Here is a 21,255-nt window from a genome sequence, read left to right on the forward strand (position 1 = left end):
TGTGGCACCTTGTCATAAATCAGGTGGTGAGAAATGTATTTGGGTCTGTCTCTGGACTTTTATTCTGTTTGTAATGTCAATTTATCCATTCTTAGCCCAAGAAAATACTTTTAGTTGCTGTGGTTTTAAATTAAGTTTTGATATCTGGAAGTGTACAGCCTCCAACTTTGTTCTTCATAAAGATTTTCTCCACTATTCTTAGCCCATTGTATTCTTTGTATTTACATATAAATTTTAGAATTAATTTGTCAATTTTCAGAACAAAAACAGTGTTGGAATTTTAATAAGATTGTGTTGGGTCTGTGGATCAGTTTGGGTAGAGCTGAAAAACATCTCAATGTTGAACTTTCCATTCCATGGAGATTTTACAGTTCACCATTACATAAGCATTTAGCTTTGCACAAAAGTATTTTACAGCTTTCTATAGAGCGACCTTATAAATATTTTATTATATTTTTGCTTAACTGTTATTTCTTATGGTGGCACAAGTAGCATCTTTTGTAAATTTTGCTTTCTAATTTGGTAGGGTTGATATGCATTACTAAAATTGATTTTTAATATGTTGACATTGCTGTATACAGTAATCCTGCTAAACTATTACTAATTCTAACAGTTCATTTGTAGGTTCTTCTGGAATTTCTCAGTGCACAATCCTGTCATCTACAAAGAATAAGAGTTTTATTTCTTCTTTCATCATAAAAAAGAAAGAAAAAATAAGATTATGAAGTGAATGGTTGATAGAAATATTGTGACAAGAGGCTAGCAGGAACTTAATTCTGTATTTTCCCTATAAGCAATTTTTCAATAGATGTTAATTCAATGTTTGGTATTACTTTATAGAACCTAACTACTAAAAATGTGAGAATCAGCTGTACCTCTTAGCATAATTACATCAGATTCCCAGAAGGATGGATCTAATTGTTGGCCAAGATCACATTGCTTTTGGAAGCTGAGAAGGCTATGGGAGAAATTGATAATATACTCAAGCTAAATACCATTTAAGTGAATCTACCACTCATCTAACCCTAATTTAGATACAAAGCATGTATTCTACCTTCCCTTAGGCCATGCATCTACAATGGCAACAACATGCATGGTCTAATGTTGTTAGACCATGTTGTCTAATCAATACAATCCCAAAGACAGAAAGCACTCTAGGGAAAGAAAGGTGCTGATCTAGCCATCATTGTTCTTTGAATGGTGAGCAGCATTCATTCATTAGAAGATTTATGAACTATAACAAGATTAGAGGGGTTTTCCCTTCCAAGAGGAAGGCAAAGGATGAGAGTAAGTCTGAAAAGATGATAAGGTTTTAGTGAAGTGGCTCCAGCAGACTCAATAAATAATGCTGAATAATACTAGGATCTAGTGTTTGAAAGGGTATGCACCCTGAATTAACAGAACTTCCTGACTCTTTTGAAATAGATAAGGCCAAAGTAGCCATGGGCAGTGGCCTTATGTCCTAGATTCTGTGGCTCAAGCTGGCACATCTATGTGAATCTCATGAACTTCCAAACCTATACAATTATCTGAGGACACTTCTTATATCAATGCACTAATAGTATCCTCATCTCAAGAATAGAAAGAATAAGACACATCCATTAATATAGTCAGAAGTCACAGGAACTATCTAAAAAATATCCATGCTCTCCCTGTAGTCAGACAACCAATGGACACAACAATCAATGAAAACTCATCCCAGTATAAGTCCATGAACTGAGGCATGATAACTGACATTCCCCCAAATGACTTGGAACCCAGTAATAACTATCAAAAGCAACTTCAATGATACCTGTCCCAATAATATATGTTCTATGTAATAATATCTGTTATAGCTGATTCTGTTTGGAAGACATATTGAGTACCTCTGTGAATATTAGTTTTTTCTTCTGTAATGAAGTGATTTGTACCATGAATATACTGAAATAAGTGTTACAGTATAATATACATGTATGCATGTGTGTGTGTGTGTGTGTATATATATATATACACACACACACATACACATATGATTCAACTATCATATGAAAAAAAGACTCAAAATCACAAGTTACCAGGGGAAGGGATGGGGACAGGGAATTGGGAGAAAAGGCTTAAAATACAAAAAAATTCCTATCTAGAATAATATCAGTGTTGTGATAATGGGTTGGGGTTTTGAAATCATAACATTGAGAATGTAATTAAGAGCACTGAAATATGTATTGGAATGTGATTAAAATAGTAATTGTTAGTTTTATATATGGTAACAGAATAAAGTTTTAAAAAAATTCCATACAACTACATTGCACAAATAGGGAACCCTAAGTTAAACCATAGACTATAGTTAATAAAGCAATTATAAAAATGTGCTATCACTTATAACAAATTTTTAACAACAATATAAGTGCTAATATTAGTGTCGTATATGGAAATCTTGTGTTTTTGGCATGATCATTCTCTAAACCCACAAATTCCCTAATCAGGAAAAAAAGATATACAAAAAAATTGTCATATGGTAACAGTGATAGTGATGATTAAATGGGTTGGAGATAGGGTAAAACCTTCTCAGGATTAATACTGATTTAAATGTCTTGCATTAGGGAAAACTGAATTTACCTAACAATCAGTTAATTTTTATATTGAATAATTCTTTATAGTTTATTACAAGGTACACATAATGGTAGATCAAGGGGAAAATGAGTAATCAAATTAATCTGAATATTAAAATGTACTTAATGTTTTTATATGATGGGTTAGTTGTTTCTTTAAGTATATCCCTACCCAACCCTGGATCTTCCAAATGTTCAACATATCCATATTGACACTATTGCTTTATCTATTATAATGGCATACTAAATGTAGATGCTGAGGAAAAATCTGATCGTTTTACTGTAAGAGAATCTAGACCAAGGGCTGTAGAGCTGAACTCTACAGTAATGGGTTAACTCAGAAGAATAAGGATAATGAGCTCTCCACATTCCAAATGCCTACAGGACTGACCATTGACTGTGAGAGATATCCTCTGAGTTCTTGGTCCAACCAGCACCATAAGAGTGACTTGTATACATTGTGTCACTCCAGATAGTTTATAGTAAGAAAGTGATCTTTGTGAATAGTTGTTTTTGAATGCATGGGGCTTTGGACCACACAGTATCAGTTTGACCTCAGGGATAGGGTAACTGGAGTCTGAATAGCTGAGGTCAATCACATCTGTGTTGTATGCCTACATGACTAATCACCAATAAATTTCCTTTGAGGTTCACTGATTAGTCCTACTTTGACATGTTGATGTTATACATTGTCACTGGATGAATTACACCTGTCCATGCAACTACATTGGGAGAGAAAAACTGACACTTTGCACCTCCTTTCTTCTGAACTTCACCCAACACACCTTTTCCTTTTGCTGATCTTGAGCTTTTCATTTCACTATAATCAACTAAAAATATAAGTATACAGTTGTGACACCTGCAGCATCAATTTAATTCTTTGGCTGTATTACTGTTGAAATGTAGCAACATGTGTGTTTGCATGATTGTTTTTTGTGTTTTACGTACATATGCCTGATAATTGCTGGCTATTGACTTTCTTTACAAAATGCAGAATATTTCTAAGTGAACCTAAAGTCATCATTTTTTTAAAAGTGTGTGTGCATATAGGAAGGTCTCCCTGGCAATGTGGGATATGACTCCCAGGGCTGAACCTTGCCCTGGCACTGTGGGATTAACAAAAATAAATAAGGTATCAGTGGCTTAGAGAATTCAAATAGATCATGAGACTGTTCTGGAGGCTACCTTTATGCAAGCTTCAGCTAGATATTGCTATTTCTCATCATGTGCCAAATTCCAACCAAAACCATTCCTGCCAATATTAAAAAACACTTAGGGTTTTATCTGAGCTTCTAGAAAGTTTTCATGCACTATGATTACTTTTCAGAAACCTGCAACCTCCAGATCAGTTCCTAGGCCAGAGGAGTTCTGAAACCAAGAGAGGCCAGCCTCTCCAGAACATCAAATAGTTCCATCTCACATCCCATATTATCAACAGTGCTTTCAGCATGAAAAAGTTATAATGTGCATAGCCAAAATGCCCCTAAATGTTGGGAGAAATGTCAAAGAAGAAAGTGGAGCTATAACAGAGAAGATGAGATAAGTATGACTGCTGAATCATTATATCAATATTCCTTTTAGCCTTCAGTGTCTTGGAAAAGCTAGAAGGAAATACAAAATTATGGAACTGTAATCCACATCAAATTCTGAATTCCATTCTATAATTAATTGCTGTGGTGTGCTTTCAAATTTATTGCTTTTTTGTGTACGTTATTTTTCACAATATAAATAAATAAAAAATAAAAATATGACTGAAGTCACATGGATATGGGGAATTGAAAGAATCTATTGCTAATCTGCAAACTGGGAAATTTCTAGGGATTCATTACTGGAACACAAACTTTTAATGAACAAAATCTCATAGAGAATAAATGTTAATAATGGAATGAAATTTGGTAAATGTATATGTTGCTTGTGAAGTTTGATTTATTTGCTAATTTAAAATAATGTCTGATGCTTCAGAAAGCTACCCAAGGTAACACTATACAAGATTAAGGCAGAGTACTTCAATAGATAACCATGCAAGCAGAAAAGCACAAACCTAGTTAAGTATATAGTTTCTCAATTATGCAAAAATATTAAATTCATGCAGACTATTTACACCATCGGAAGTACACAAATATATTTGACCCACCAGTTGCCTCTTCACCATTTAATGACTTACATACTCATGGCCACACAAGTTATTGTCCTATCTAAGATATTTACAATGATGAATGTGAGCTCTGGGATAATATGGGACAATTTCTGATGAGAAATGGGGACACTAATACAATTGGAGGAAATTCTGAAGTGCAATGGAATCATCAGTATAATAGGGACAATGTAGAATGGGGATAATTGTATGATTTTGGAAAATTGTTGAAGAGCATTGAATGTATAAAATATTTTGGAAAATTTCATTGAATTACTGTGGTGCAGTTATATTAGGAGAAATCTTTTGTTAAGTGAAAGATAATAAATCTAGCCTTGAGACAATTCTAAAGAGGAAAGATGTTACTAAAAACTTTACAATATGAATGGAGACTCAGGTATAATATTGGGCACATTCTCATGAGGAAGTTATATTTGTACAATATTGGGAAACTCCCAATTAGGAATATACTTGCTAGTATGAAGCTGAGAACCTTCCTGCAAAGAAAGTATACATATAGAGCAGTTATTTCTGATGACAATTCAGGTTACCAATGTGATATTTGTAAGTTACTGATAAAAGATTTAGAGAAATGAAATAATGTTAGGAAATTTGGAAAGAGAAATGAAAGTACAGATATAATATTGGGAAATATCTGATGATGAATGTGAACATTGGAATAATATAGCAAATTTTCAAATAAGCAATGGTGGCAGTGAAACCTCATAAGAACAACTGGTGATATTATGTAATATGTAAATATTATGGTGAGGATTTGTGGCAGTGATATAATATTGGGTCTTCTGAAAAGAAATGTGACACTGGTATTTAATGGAGAAACTACTAATGAGGAATGGGGTACTAGTATAATTTGAAGAATTCCTGAAGAAAACTGAAGGCATCAATATAATACTGGAAAATTCATTGTGAGGATTTAGGGTTCTGATATAATATTGGGTATTTTCACAAAAGTAACTGCAGCATTGACTTAGTATCAGGCATTTAATAATATATGGAAGAATATGTATGATTTTGGGGAGCATATTGTGAAGACTGGATGATACTGTTATAATAATAGAAAAGTTCCCATGAAGATGGTAGGCACATTTTAATATTTGGAAATTTGGACTACAAATACAATGAGAAACATAGACTACATATAATATTGGGAAATTTTTGAAGGAGAATTGGATATAGGCATGTAGTGGGGATGAAACAGTTTTACAAAATTTCCATGAGGAATCCATTCACTTGTATAATATGGGAAATCTGAAGAACTGGGATACTAGTAACATAAGAAGAAACTTCTGAGATTTCTCATAAAGAATGAGGACATTGGTATAATACTGGGGAAATATAATCCAATAAGGAATTGGGGTTCTGATATAATACAGAGAAACTACTAGAGATTAGGTCATTGAAATAATATTACAAAACTTCATATGAGTAAATCAGACATTGGTATAATATGGCAGAACACCTGAAATGAATCGTTGCACTATTATTGGGAATCTTCTCAAAAGAAATAGGGTCACTGTGATCATATGGAAAAACTTAATAAAAATGAGACATTGGAATAACATTGAAAAGCATCTGATGAAAATGTCACAATTAAATGAGAAAAATTCTGATGATCAATGATCAACCCGGTGTAATATTGGGAAAATACTGATGGGTGCACTGGTCTAACATAAGAAAACTTTTGAAATGGAATAGGAACGCTGATATCATGTGAGTCAACTTGGGATCAATAAAGAGGAAATGGTGTAATAAATTGGGCACACTTTGACGAGGAATGTGCAACTGTTAAAACAGAGAAACTTCTGGTGAGAAATGAGGGGCACTCATATAATATTGGGAAAGTTCTGATAAGACATTTCCTAAAGAAATAGGGGCACTGAGTGCTCGCTTCAGCAGCACATATACAAAATTGGAATGATACAGAGAAGTTTAGCATGGCCCCTGTGCAAGGATGACAGGTAAATTTGTGAAGTGTTCCATATTTAAAAAAAGAAAAGAAAAGAAAAAAGAAATAGGGGCACTGGTATATGATGAGAAAATTTTCATGATATAGTGGAGTTAATTTCATAATGGAAAACTTCTGAAGATGAATAAGGGAACTGGTGTCATATGGACAAAATCTGAAGTATATGGGGTTACCAATATAATATTTGGAATTAAAAAAATGGTTGCCTGCCTTAATATTGGGAAACATATGATGAATATCTGGGCAATGGTATTATATGATAAAACTTCTGGTAAGTAATGGAATGGTGTGACATTTGTAGAACTCTATGATGGTGGGTGCAGACAATAAGATAATTTTGATACAGACTAGGGTTACTAGTATCATATGGAGGAAATCTGATAAGGAATGGGAGCAGCAGCAAATTTTTTACAATCTTCTGAAGAAGAATGCAAGCAATAGAATATTACAGGAAAGAGTCTGATGAGGAAGAGTCCTGGAATAATATTAGCAAATGTCTGAAGAGGAATGTGGGTACTGATCAATGGAGAAATTTGGATTTGTAATGGAGTCAGTGGTGAAATATTGGAAAATATATGATAGAGATTGATGGCATATATTTAATAATGATATGTTTCCAATGAGAAATTGGAGGAATTACATAATAAATAGAAACTTCTATAATGAACTATCATGTTATGAAAATTCTAATGATGAATGGAAGCACTAAAGTTATATTAGAAAGTATAGATGATGAATGAAGACAATAGCACAAGAAGAGGTAATTGTGGATAAAGAAAGGGGCACAAATATAATATTGTGAAAATTCTAAAGATGAATGGGAAAACTGGCATTTTATTAATGAAGTTACAATGGAATTGGAAGAAATACTATAATATTGGGAAATTTCTGATGAGGGATCAGGGCACGGGTATACTATTGGGGAGATTCTGATGAGGAATGGGGACACTACTTAAATATTTAGAACTTCCAGGGGGATGTGAATACCCTAGCATTATTTTGGGAAATGAAGAATTGGGACACAAATAATAAGGGATGATTCAGGTAAGGAAGGAGGACACTTCTCATGTGAAATGGAGGCACTGTTTATTACTGTTGAATTCTTTATGAGGAGTGCTGACTCTGGTTAATATTATTGGGGATGTCTGATAAAAATATACACTGTGGAAAATATTGGGAAACTTTTGATGAGAATTGGATCTCCTCAAATTGCTACTATCAGGAAACATGACAAAAATTGCAGTCACTGCTACATTTGGAAACATCCTAGTAGAAATAAGGCTAACTTATAATAGTAGAGTCTTCTTCATGAGTAGTAAGGCTGGTGTAAAAAGGGGAATAAGTTAGGAATAAATCAGGAGTCTATGTCAAACTGGGCCACATATACAACAAATTTGAATCTATGAGTAGAATAGTAATACAAAATTATCATTTTGCTGATTTTAATTGAACACAGAGATAGTTTATTTATTTATAGACAGTATTGATTTTGCTTTACACATTTCATTGTTATGAAAGAGCATTAAAGAATTAGTCTCTACTAACTTTTGTCTTAATTCTACGTTTCTGGGTTTGTTTGTTTTTTTTTGCATGGGCAGGCACCAGGAATCAAAACTGGGTCTCCTGCATGGCAGGGGAGAACTCTGCCTGCTGAGCCATCGTGGCCCACCCTCGAGGTATATCTTATTCTAAATGTTTTCACTACGATTTTGCTTTATACATATCATTGCTATGAAAGAGCACTAAAGAATTAGTTTCTACTAACTTTTGTCTTAATGTCTTAATTCTACATTTTTGGGTATTTCTTATTCTAAATGTTTTCACTACTACTGCCTTCTAAATATAATTATTTCTTTTCTCCATCAAGCACCTTTCTCTCCTACCATATTCACATGTTCAAATGCTACCATCTTTCACATCCTAATGAAGTGCCAGTTTATTCCAGATACTTATAAACTGGTCATATTTTTCTTAGGCAATACATCTACTAGTGATGTCTTGTATTACCTTAGGCAGCACTCTTTATTTCTTGATTTACATAAAATCACACAAACCCTGTAAGGTAAGAATATTTCTGTCATCATCAGTGCTTGGTAGTAGAAGAATTTTAAAAATTGCAATGAAATGTTTAGTCATATAGAAAATTGATATGATATCAAGGGTTAAAGCAGGGAATACAAATATATATAATAATTATTAGCAAGTTACATGTGTATCATAAAAATTTAATGGTAATTACCAAAGAACTTAAAATATTACACCTCCAACTAATTTTTCCTCAAAGTGTTAATTTATATACTTCTGCTATTTCTCGTACCTAATTATTTTTTTTTCCTAATTTCACATTCAGGCACTTCAGTTTTTGAAATAGTTTTGTGCATTCATTCTAGTCACTCTCTATAAGTGAGCAATAGTTTCCCTATCTCTGAAGCACAGCTAGCTGAAGTTCTGAGGTAGCATAATTGTAGATTATACACACACATACATATATACATAATATATAAATATATAATATACATGTATATCTTCTGTGGCTCTATAAACAGTTCAGAAAAAAATGTCCACATTAGTTGAAACTCCTTGGCCCAGTGCTTTAAAAAATTCTCCTGGGAAGGTAAAGTGTTCTACATGTATTGGCATCTCTATGGAATAGTTATATTAATGGGTTTACATAGCAAAATGTGCAGAATGCATAGAAACAAGTTTGCTTTTATTCCTTTAGTAAAAGTTGCCCCTGAGGTGTCCTGTGCTGATTTAAAAGTCTTGTTTTTCTCAGTGAAAACTTCTTCCAGGATTGTGCAGTAATTTACCTGTGTTAGTTTGACTATACCCCAACCTCAGAAGGGGTGTGGCTCTGCAGTTACTATGCAAACCCCATCTCAGCTCTGAAGCCTGATTCCACAGGAAAGAAAAATGGATCAAAGTCATGACATTCTCTTCCTTTTTCCTCAGTGTAGGAAATTACACCAGACAAAGGATACCTCTTGTCAAGCAAGGTTTTGGATTGTTAAGGAAAATGTCAACTATCCTAGAAAAGGAGCCTAGAGATCTACAGGGAATATTTACTAAATTGCATCTAGATGTTACTCCTGAAGAAAAGATGGCCTTGACCCATAACAAATGTGTGAGATTTATTTGAAGGATAGATGCTGGGGAAAGTTGTGCAATGTCCACTCAGGTAGATTTTGTTTAAACATTTTATTTAAATAAGCCTTAAAGAATTTATATTTACAATCTAATAACACATAGAATCTCACCAAATTTGCTTAAAAACACCAACACATGGTTTGGTTTCTGTAGTAGTCAGAGTTTTCTCATCACTTTCCTTAACCATCATTCAATGGCCTACAGTTTTTATTTTTTGCATATTCCCTGAAAAATCTCTCTCTCCCTCTCTTTCTTTTTCCCTTCATCCCCTAGGCTGAACCCTTACATAATACCATGCAGTACTCTAATTATAACATCATTTGAGAATACAACCATATTTGAGAGCCTAGTCTCTTCTTTCCATTTTACATGTACTTATCCTACCTCCATGGTCAGTCACCTAATGCAGCTTCTTTAGGCAGGGTAGGCTCTACTGGAACCTCATATTCTGTAATTTGAAATTTTCTTCCTTACAATTTTCACCTCAATTAAAATGAATGGTTAAAAATGTCCATGAGTTTTTGGATTGTTGTCCCAATTGCTGTAGTTTAATAGTATATAACCAATGCTGATAGATTTTAAAATTGTAATAGTTATTGTACAGAATTTCATTTAATTTACTTTGATCTCTTGCAGAAAATAGAGATCATACCAGTACTTGATTGGAATTACAATATATACAAATGGATTTTGCATGAATTCTGAAGTATTTTTGAGATAAGGATTTAAAATCCAGGAATAGAATCTTATGTTCTGTTGATTCACTTAAATTCATTTTTCATATTCTATGTATTTCCATAATTTTATTACAAATGCTTCAAATATTTATAATATGCATGTTTTTCTTAATATTTTCACTCTCTGGTGTTTTGATCATTAAACATAGAGTATGTCAGATTATTTTTTCATTATTATATATTATACTCTATATTTTAACATATATATATACCAATGCTTTTTTAAACTTTTTGATCCATTATATTTATATGTTTCATACAAATTGCATACCCCAAAATTTGATATTTATTTCTTTCTGATTGTTGTACTTGTCTAACTGCTACTGTTTTTTACAAGTGTAATTGCTATACTAGTTTTAGTGGCGTGATTCATTACTTGTTTTTAAATTGCTAATTGATTTTCCTGTATTTCTTTTGGCTTGGGGATCTCTTTTGAGGTTTCATGCCCTCTTAAATCACATGCAATTTTTAAATTCTTCATTTAATATGACAAATCTATTCACATCACTTTCACATTCAGAGTTTTCTCTGTGTACTCTGCCAATTTATTTTAATTATATAAAGTGAGTCCTACTCTAGTACTAATCTATATCATAATTAGAGAAGTATTGTAACATACATTGTGGCTAAGGCAAGAAATTAATATCTACTGCAACCACAAAGATTTATGGACACATCGTGAAATAATCAACAAAATGCTAATGGATTATTCTAGAATTCATTCTCTAAATAATAAGAGTTTTGAAAGTTTAATCCATTGCATAACTATTCCCTTTAGCTATTTATTATTTTATCATTTAAAAGTTCTATTTAATAAGATTAATCTACATTGACTACAATAAACAGTAACAAAAATATTAGTAAAAATTTAAATTCTGTAGGGATGACTGCTTTTAGTATCTGAAGGATAAAATGTAAATTAATTGTGATTTCTACATTCCAGCAAGGGGTATTTTTTACAGTGTACTCTACTCTAAATAGATAAAAAATAGAGATAAAGTTGTATAAACCAATTAGTCTGTGCCTTGGAGATTTAATTAAGGCTTTGTGCTAATTGGATAATATATTAAATATTGATGTGTGCCAGTTCACTTAAAAGAAAAAAAATCACCTATGAAATTCAATAATAATTCTTAACAAGAACTATATTAATTGCTTATAATGCATTTTCACCAATAATTTTAGATATATATATATATATATGTATATATATAAGGAAATTTTACTTACTATCTTTTTTACATTTTTGGTAAAAATAAGAATGTTGGGGTTAAAAATAACTGTGTAAAGGCAATCAAGGGTGTTTTTATATATCATTATAATTGAGAACACTGAAGTTCATATATTCTTATCTGGAAAGTTATAAGAAAAATTAAACAGAGCCATATTTTCAACCATATAATTTATTCTTGGTAGAAATAGAATGAATAAGATTGTCCAATTCCCTTTATCTTTGAAAATCTTGTTTTACTGAGTAATATATCTAACATTTCTCTCTTTTTTTGGTTCTCCTAAGAGAATAGATTCCCCACCTAGCATGGAGAGAGAGAATTGGACTATGTGCAAGATAGCATTCTAATTGGGATACCTATCTCTCAAGCACTGAAGTGTCTCTTGTTTTAAATTTTTTTATTGGCTTATTTGGTGACAGTATTTGGAAACAACCTCATCATTACCCTGATCCTTGTGGATTACAGGCATCAATCACCCATGTATTTCTTCCTCAGCAATCTCTCTTTCAGTGAAATATTAACCACCACCTGTGCTGTTTCCAAGATGCTGGCAGGCTTCCTGTCAGAAAGGAATAGAATCTCATTTAGTGAATGCGTCATCCAATCCTATTTCTACTTCCTGTCTGGATGCACTGAGTTTATTCTTTCTGCTGTCATGTCCTATGAGAGTTATGTGGCCATCTGCAGCCCCCTTCAGTATCCTACAATTATGACCAGCACACTCTGTGTCCGTCTTGCCATCCTCTCCTGGGTAGACAGCTTCCTCCTCATCCTACCATCTACCATCCTTAAAGCAGGACTGCCATACTGTGGCCCCAATGAGATTGATCATTTTTTCTGTGACAGTGCCCCACTCCTCCATTTGGCCTGTGCTGATATACGTGCCACTGAGTTGTTGAATTTCAACAGCTCCCTTGTCCTACTCATCAGCTCCCTCTCACCCACAGTGGTATCCTATGCTTACATCATTTCCACCATTCTGAAGATACCCTCAGGCCAAGGTCAACACAAAGCCTTTGCCACCTGTGCCTCTTACTTTACTGTGATCTCCATGGGTTATGGGATCTCCATCTTTGTCTATGTCCATCCCTCCCAGAAGAGCAGCCTGCATCTCAACAAGATCCTCTTTATCCTCTCCAGTGTCATCACACCTCTCTTGAATCCCTTCATCTTCAGTCTACGGAATGAAACCATGAAAGGTGCACTGAAGGATACTTTGTTCAAGGGCCAGGAGTTCCTTAAGAGGATGAGGTCTAAGTAATGGACTATCAAAGAGTCATCCCAACCATGGGGATTCTCAGTATTACTGAGAATCAGTCCAGGACTTGATACTGTAAATGGGGGAATGCTGTAGTATATCTTCATATCATTTCCAATCATAAAAAGTATAGTTAGACTGGATTCATTTACATCTGATGCTTTAAATATTCAAATATTATAACGTTCTCGTGGTAGTGCTGGCACTTCTGGTGGTAAATATAGAATTTAATATATATTTTGGTAACAGTGCTATTGGTTAAAGAGGGACAAAGTAGTAGTAGAGTAATATAGGTGTATTTATTACTTGGTTGTGTTTGCATATTCCAAATTTGGAAAGAAGAAACAATGTAGCGGTTTGGCTGGTAATAAGGACACACACTCACATACGCACCTATGATAAAACATAATCATGGGATATATTCTATGGTACTTGAAGTCCAATAGTAATTTACCATTCCCTATCATTGAGGTCAATGCCTTTTTAATTAACTACATTATCTAAATGTATTGGCTACATTTATTTATCACATATTCACAGATTGTCCTTTAGTATTTCAGTTCCCTTTTATATCAGTTCATTTTCTTTCTCATAAAGCACTTGGTTCCTTCCATTTGTCAAAGAAGATTTGATTCTTCAATTAATTTGACATTTACTTGTATATAAACTTCACCACATTAGAGATGTAAGAAATAACCAAATCAATTATCACTAATCCAACCCTGCACCTTTGCCCTTGTGAGTATCTATTGTACTTTAAAATAATTGTTTTGCTTTCATTATTCTCTCAAAATACAATTTCTATATCAAGAAGACATTGACTTTCTTACAAAAGGCTTCATCCTTATTAATGGATAAGAATACAAGAGGGAAACAACTGCTACCTGGCATTTTTGTCATTTTTTTCATTCAGTTTTTAATTCACCTCAGAAGTTTTTCAGATTCCCAGCACATTCACCTTGCTCACTGGTTGATAATACAAAGTCAGTCCATGAGTTTCATATTCACAATTATTAATGAGGAAACATTATGTCAGTCCAAGCATTAAATATCCCAGGGACTTGATTTGATTATTTTGATTTAGCTCTTTGCCTTTCCCACGATGAATCAAATGTAGCCAGGACTTTCATGTCATGGCAGGTATCTGTGTCCATTTGAGAAAAACTAAGATCAAAGATGAATAGAGATTAATGTGGGAGAGGTCTGTCAATATTATACATATTCATCCATGCATAGAGAATGAGATTTCACCAGCCAGGGGGATCGATGTTGATTACTAAAGGGAAGTTGAGTTGGTGCTGTATAATGAGGGCAATGAGGACTAAGTCTAAACAAGGAGATTCACTGGATAACATCAACCACTTAGTAATTTTATTTAAAAAATCACTGAAGAACTGTGATATTAAATATATAAATAAATAAGCAAAAACTAAACAAACAAACAATGAAAACAAAACAAGGATTTGGGTCCTGGAAGAATGAAAATTGGTGCAAACAATACATGGGGTGCGTGCATCAGGCAAAAGAATCCACTGCTTTTGTCTAGTAATACTCCCATCCTGAAAACTGGTGCATGTTTGTGTGCTTACATATATGTATGCATTTACATATATGTAGGTATATATATACATATATCCCAATATGGATCAGGCACATTTAAAAATTAATTTCATTATGAAAAGTTTAACATTTGTAATGATTTTGTATGAGAAGAAATTCTCTTGTTGGCATGAGTAAACTGACAACATAAAGTTACTGACCATGAAAGAGTCTCAGCATATATTCTGCAGTGAAATGATAGTTAAAAAGCTTTCTGCCATTAGGATAAAAATTATGTAAAGTTTTTAGAAGGGTGTGCATCTAATATCAAGCTTCTTCATTCTCTTTTAGGAAGGGGTGTGTATGGCCCTTGTCTTCTGCTCCAGCTCATACATATTTTCTAGTTTACTGCACTCCCCATGTACTGTTTGCACAATTTTGAAGGCAAGCATTCCTAAGATAAAGTCGTCTCTCAGAGGGTGTTATTGTTTGCTGAACTACCAGACAATTTCCAGGTGGTTATTTAAATTACCCACCAACATTCACGGCATCTCCTCAGGGTAGGCCTCCGTCTTCAAGGCCCTGGGTGGGGGGCGTCCGTGGACCCCAGTCCTTGCTGTGGGTCTCAAATGGCCCAGGCCTCCAGCAGACCCTGCCTCAGCAGGACACGCCCCGCCCATGCCAACGACTGTGACGTCAACAAAATTGTGCGTGCCCTGCCCCAGGCGCTCTGCGCATGTGCAGCCATTGTCCACACTCCGGCTGTCCCAGGCTGTGTCTCCGCAGCGTGCGGCGGAGCCTCGGGGTTCCCCAATGGTGCGGAGGAAGGGGCGGTGCTCAGCGCGGGTCGTGAGTGGAGGCCGAGCCCCTGCAGGTATGTCTGAGGTCGCTCTGCAGGCGTCAGGCCAAGGCGGGGACAGCAGGGTCTCAGCGACTGGGCGGAGTCGGGCCTCGGGAGCCGCCACAGTCTCCGGGGGTCGGGGAAGGGTCAGGTCGCGGGTCAGGGGAAAGTCGAGGAAGGCGTCGGGTGCAGCCTGAGGAGGGCCTTTGGCCGGGTTCCGGAGAGAGTCAGGAAAGGGTTAGGGTGCAGCCTGGGGAGGACTTCGGGCCGGGGTCAGGGGAGGGTCGAGGAAGGTGTCCGGGTGCAGCCTGAGGAAGGCCTCGGGACGGGGTCAAGGGAGGGTGGCGGAATGGGTTGACACAACCTGGGAAGGGCCTTGGGCGGAGTCTGAGAAGGGTCGGGACCCTTCCTTCTCTGGAGGTTTCACGCACTGAGGCGGCTGCGAGCAAAGGGAGAGGCCACGCGGGGCGTGGACCCTCACCCACCACGTCAGGGCGGCGGGTCTGGGTGCTGCTGCTTAGACATCAGGTTTAGTGCCGGAGAGACTTCGGGCCAAAGTTCACGTGCAAGCCTCAGATACTCATCTTTTAATTGAGACTGTTTTATCCCATGTACCACCAACACATAACCTTCGTCATGCTCTGTATTAAATAGGGTAGTATATACAGTGTGATAAATTCTCAGAGGGGAGCTGCTTTTATTGCAAAGCATAGTATTCTCTTCAGTGTTGGCCCATTTAACCACACAACCATCCTTTGGATCGGTGTCACTGTCTCCATTTTAATGAAGTAACTAAAAGTTCAGAAGGAGAAAGTGATTTGTCCAGAATTATGGAGTAAGCAGATAATCGGGATTTAGATTTTTTTTGTTATATTCTAAAGTCCATCCCCTTTTCCACACTAAAATGCACGGTCTTTATCCCTGAGCACCACCAGGTGAGAATTATGGAGTGTAGTGACCTAATCTTACCTCCTCAGAACCCAGGGGTCAAAAGGTAAATTAACGTCTTTCCTCCTTCATCCTCCAACCTGGTCTCAAAGGACAGTTAAAGAGAACAAAGTAAACTGAAACCACAAATTGAGCACTCAGTGTTGAATTTTACTACAGAACCTGTTCAGGCCAAGGTCAAAGAGGAAAAATGGGACTTTTCTTAAAGATGAAAACTAGGACTCATCCATGCCCAGTATTATGAAAGTGATGTAATGCCTCTGACTGGCTGCTGCTATCTGGGTTTCCTATTAGTCTTTCTGTAAAAGCCCCAGGCTGGTTTCTGCTCATATGTGGATTTCAGGTTCATGGCATCTAGTTGTTTTTGCAACAAATAAGTCACCAAATTGGGATTATGGTGTCCAGTTGTTATTTTAGTAGAAGTTAGGTTTTTGCCACTGTCAGTAGAGTAGATGATCACATGGGAGTTCATTAAGACCTAATTAAATTTTACACTAGGCCCAAGTCAGTGTTTGAGGGGTCAGTGAATTCCAGAACACTGTATTAGACTTCTGGCAAAGACATAATATCAGGATGGTACATGAAAGCATATTCAAAGTTATTTAATTCCTCCTCATTTTAAAAATACTGAAATTGAAAGTAAGACAGTCACTGGGGTCCTGAGTTGTGGAAGCTGAGGCACACCTGAAGTCTCCAGGTCCACTGTTGTTTATCATACTGAAGTTAAAACAACCTTCTTGGAAAAGTGATTTTGAGAAACTGCAGTTTAGGGAGAAGAAGCATCTCATTATTGAGAGCTTTGAAAAGACTTTCTTTCTAACCTTGTGAAATTTAGTATATTAACAGGAGAAATTGTTCTGGCATGTAACCTCAAAATCATTCCATGTCAGTGAATATTTCTCTTCAATATGATTTGTGATACTAGTGTAGGGTTCCATCATTGGATATATTATACACCTTGCTTAACTTATCTATTATTTGATGTTTAAATTTTAAATTCTTTTGTGTTATTTACTATAAACAGATACAATTTTTAAAGCAACCAGTAGGAAGTAAATGCTTCTATTTACTCAATAAAAATGTTCCAGGTTCATCAAGATTATGTCAGAATCACCCATGGAGAGATGAACATTCATCATAGCCCTTCTTAATTGCATATGAAAAGTCAAAGATATTTTTTTCCAGAGGTTTTTTCTTTGCAAAAATGTTGTATGGAAATTTCTCATAGGTGGTTTCTGGAGCTGCAAGATAAGATCCTATGACTCCTGTCAGCTTCCCCTTCTCTGGCTTCATAGTTTCTACCTTTTCCCTGGAGCAGCAGAAATGAATAAACTTCCAGGTGAGTTCTTTAGCCATCATTTTGTATCACAGTGTGTGCATGTATTTTAATAAGTTTTATGAAAGAGCGCCCATAAAAGTGGAAATAGTTAAAAATCACCTCCAGTGAAAGTATTGTTTAAATAGCCAGTAATTGTCAAAGTGTGATCTCTAGTCTTCAGGAACCTTTCCAGAGTTCTGTGAGGTCAAAATAATTTTTGTAATATGAAGATGCTAACTGTTGATATTTGTGTTAAGGGTCAAAAGCAATAATGAATAGATTGCTGCTGTTGGACATAGAGCAAGACAGTGACACTACTCTTTACTTATGTTTTTTTATGTAAAAATTTTTAATTTTCTATGTAGCAAGATACACCATAAAAAGGTTAAAAATCATGTGATAATATTTGCTTATGTATACAGAGTATATCTTTGGAAAATATACAGAGGAAACTGTTAATGTTGGATACCTCCAGAGATGGGAACTGGGTGTTTGGAGGAGGATGTGAGGATCAGTAGAAGGGTTGGAGGGGACACTTTTTATTGTATACCCTTTTGTGAATTCTTATATTTGATTCATTCCAGAAATCTCTGCTGAACATGCTGTAGTTCATCTTCAGGGTTAGAAGCTGTATAGATCGTGCCACAAGGCTTATACATAGTAGCCCCCAAATTTTTCTGACCTGCATCTATGATGAATTGGTCTTTACATTTTTTATTTGTGTCTTTGGTATTTTTCTGCATATTGGTCTGTTTCCAGAAGTTAGTGGATATGATGGACCCCACAGAAGACTTGTTCTTCAGCTAGAGACCTTTTTGTATTGACTGAAGGCACACTGGAGATGGGATAGACAATGGACTCAGAAGAAACTGCCTTCATGCTTTCACTAGGGGAATCATCTGAAGGAAAATGCTTACTTTCATCCAGTTTACATTCTCTTGAAGAAACTGATGAATCCTTCATTAATTTTTCTTCATTTTTACTTCTTGAGCTCAATAGCTCAATGTTCAGTTCCTTTCATAGTAGCAAGCACTCTGGTACTTGCCTTGTCACAAAAGTTTTTCTTTCACTGACAGTCTCTAAATCAGAATCTTCAGTCACTTTTGATTTATTTTTTTGGGTGGATTCCCATAATGATTTATTTTCCTGAGACAATTTCTTAAAAGAGCATTTTTTTCTATTAAAAATTGTTGCTCCACCCTGAAGTGTAACTTGTGATTTTATTTTTTGGCTTAGAACCCAAGGAGCATTCAGATTATTTGCAGCTGAATGACAGTTATTCTCTTTCTCCACAAATGGCTTGTAGGTCACTCTATTTTGTGTGGAATTTTTGGAATTCTTTGACACAGGCTTGATGCACTTATAATTTGGTTGGTACTTAGCAGTTAAACTCTTGTGTTTTTTTGTTCATCTCCTTGGAGCAGATAGGTTTTACCTATATATTTTTTTCATCACACTTGGTAAAAGTTCATCTTCATTATTAGTTTTTAGATAAGTGAGTCTACTCTCTTTTACCAGCTTTCTCTGTAATGGATTGAGATACCACTTGTTTTTGTTGTAAAAGAATATAATGGACACAGCAGATTTAAATGGTGGATGTTGATTTGTAGATGGCAATCTATTTTTTTAGTTGTTAGAATTTATGTATAAATCAGACTTGAAATGAAGTGACCTTGTTGAAAACAATACACCTCTTCATTTTTGTCACTGCTTTGGAGAATGTGCTTTTTATTAGGTGATGGAAATGTATTTTCAGAAAAGCCCCAAATTAATTTCTTTTATGGAATGTCTGATAATAGATGATCACAGCTTGAAGAATATTCTTTTTTTTCCCTTGGGAAAGCTGCCATCTTCTAAGTTGAATCCCTGTGACTCAGAGCCAGACCACTTCCCTTATGGTTTTTATTTTGCTTTTTTATTACAGAAGTTGTGAGTTTACAGAACAATCATGCATAAGTACAGGATTCCAGTATACCATCCCACCATCCAAATGTTGCATTGTTGTGGAATATTTGTTAGAATTGATGATACCACTTTTTTATAATTGTACTTCTTTTTTAACAGTAGTTACCTTTGTTAGAATTGATGAAAAATTATTAAAATGGTACTATTAACTATTGTCCATCATTTACATTGGGTTCATTTTTTCCATATCCCACCCTATTGTTAAAACCTTGTATTAATTGTACATTTGTTATAATTCATGATCAAACATGCTTAAACTAGTATAATGAACTATAGTGCCTGGTGCACAGTATGGTTCACTGTGTTATACAGTCTTATCTTTCATCTTGTCATTTTTATTCTAGTAATGTATACAACATAAGGTTTCCCCCTTTAACCACATTCACCTATAAAATTCAGTGCTGTTAACCACACTCACAATAACATGCTACCATCATCACTATTACTGAATGAAGGTAGTAGATTCTTTTGCCCAATGCAGCAAATGACCAATTTCTGAGATGCCAGGGTTTCAAAGAGAGAAATAGTTTATTGCAGTACTTCTGATTTATACTATCAAAAAATGGGCAGGTTTTAGGATAATGAGCACTATGGCACAGGCTGATGTAATTAGAAGTGATCTAATTATTTATCATGCACAGATTGATTACATGCCTAGTCACAGAACTTATGTAAGAAAATGGTGGTCTTATGCTGGGCATGATTTTTTAGTATTATAATGAAATATAGTGACTTGTAAGTTGAAATCTAAGCTACTGCCCCTGTCAGGTGGGCCCATTTTGGTTAGATTCAGATTTGGTTATCAAGATATCTTTGGATTTTGGGTAGATTACTTCTGGTCTGACCCAAGACCCTTTATTAGTAAACATGAGGGGCTGTCTTTAGAAATCACAGGATTCTAAATGAGAAAGCTGGATAAATGGGTCCAAGTGAAGGTTAGTCACAAGGTTTTTACAATCACAAGGGCACAAAATAAAGGCTTTGAGGGATCTTTATGAGGGATCAAGTCAGTTGGGTAATGATTTCAGCTATTTCCCTCTGAGTATTCCAGTATACCAGAAAGCAAAAAAGACAGATAGTGATACAGTAACCATAATCATCCCTTAAATCCTAACTTCTATCACTATCCATTTCCAAACCTTTATAATCAACCTAAGTAGAAATTCTGTACAAATTAAGCATCAACTCCTTATTCTCTAACCACAATCTGTGGTAACCTAGATCTAGATATAGATTTATGATCTAGATACAGATTATAGGTTAGCTGTAAATATAGATTCTAGGATATATATACTCTACATATAGGTTATAATCTAGATATAAATTATAGGTAATAATCTAGATACAGATTATACATTAGATTTAGGTTGCCCTGTAACCTATAATCTATATTCTAAGTCTATAAGTTTGTTTGTAATAGTTTGTATCAGCAAGATCATACAATATTTGTTTTTTTGTGTTTGGCTTATTGCACTCAGCATAGTGACCTCAGTTTTGTCCATGTTGTCACATACATCAGGACTTCATGCCTTTTGATGGCTGACCAATACTCCATCATGCG

At 35.2% G+C, this 21,255-nt stretch overlaps 1 protein-coding gene, 1 long non-coding RNA gene, 1 other non-coding gene and 1 pseudogene across 18 annotated transcripts in view; 2 read left to right on the forward strand and 2 right to left on the reverse strand.

Annotated features, from left to right (window-relative positions):
• The window catches only part of LOC143673921 (voltage-dependent N-type calcium channel subunit alpha-1B-like), a 268,765-nt gene that overhangs the window by 138,001 nt on the left and 109,509 nt on the right, over positions 1-21,255 (forward strand). For 9 of the 16 annotated variants that reach the window (XM_077149029.1, XM_077149028.1, XM_077149024.1 and 6 more), the window contains exon 9: positions 17,640-17,750. In XM_077149029.1, coding sequence (XP_077005144.1) covers positions 17,640-17,750 — 111 coding nt within the window. The other 7 variants (XR_013170762.1, XM_077149032.1, XM_077149039.1 and 4 more) reach the window with 6 other exon arrangements.
• On the forward strand, positions 6,624-6,729 carry LOC143675218 (U6 spliceosomal RNA). Its single transcript, XR_013171461.1, has one exon. It is a non-coding gene; the product is annotated as a U6 spliceosomal RNA (small nuclear RNA).
• Positions 12,208-15,297, reverse strand: LOC143673923 (uncharacterized). The gene is made up of 2 exons (XR_013170763.1): positions 15,159-15,297; positions 12,208-12,384 (listed from the first exon to the last, which is right to left on the reverse strand). It is a non-coding gene; the product is annotated as an uncharacterized LOC143673923 (long non-coding RNA).
• On the reverse strand, positions 18,269-19,579 carry LOC143654277 (N-acetyltransferase ESCO2 pseudogene; annotated as a pseudogene).

The sequence above is a fragment of the Tamandua tetradactyla genome, chromosome 2, assembly GCF_023851605.1.
Source record: "Tamandua tetradactyla isolate mTamTet1 chromosome 2, mTamTet1.pri, whole genome shotgun sequence".
Classification (NCBI taxonomy): domain Eukaryota; kingdom Metazoa; phylum Chordata; class Mammalia; order Pilosa; family Myrmecophagidae; genus Tamandua; species Tamandua tetradactyla.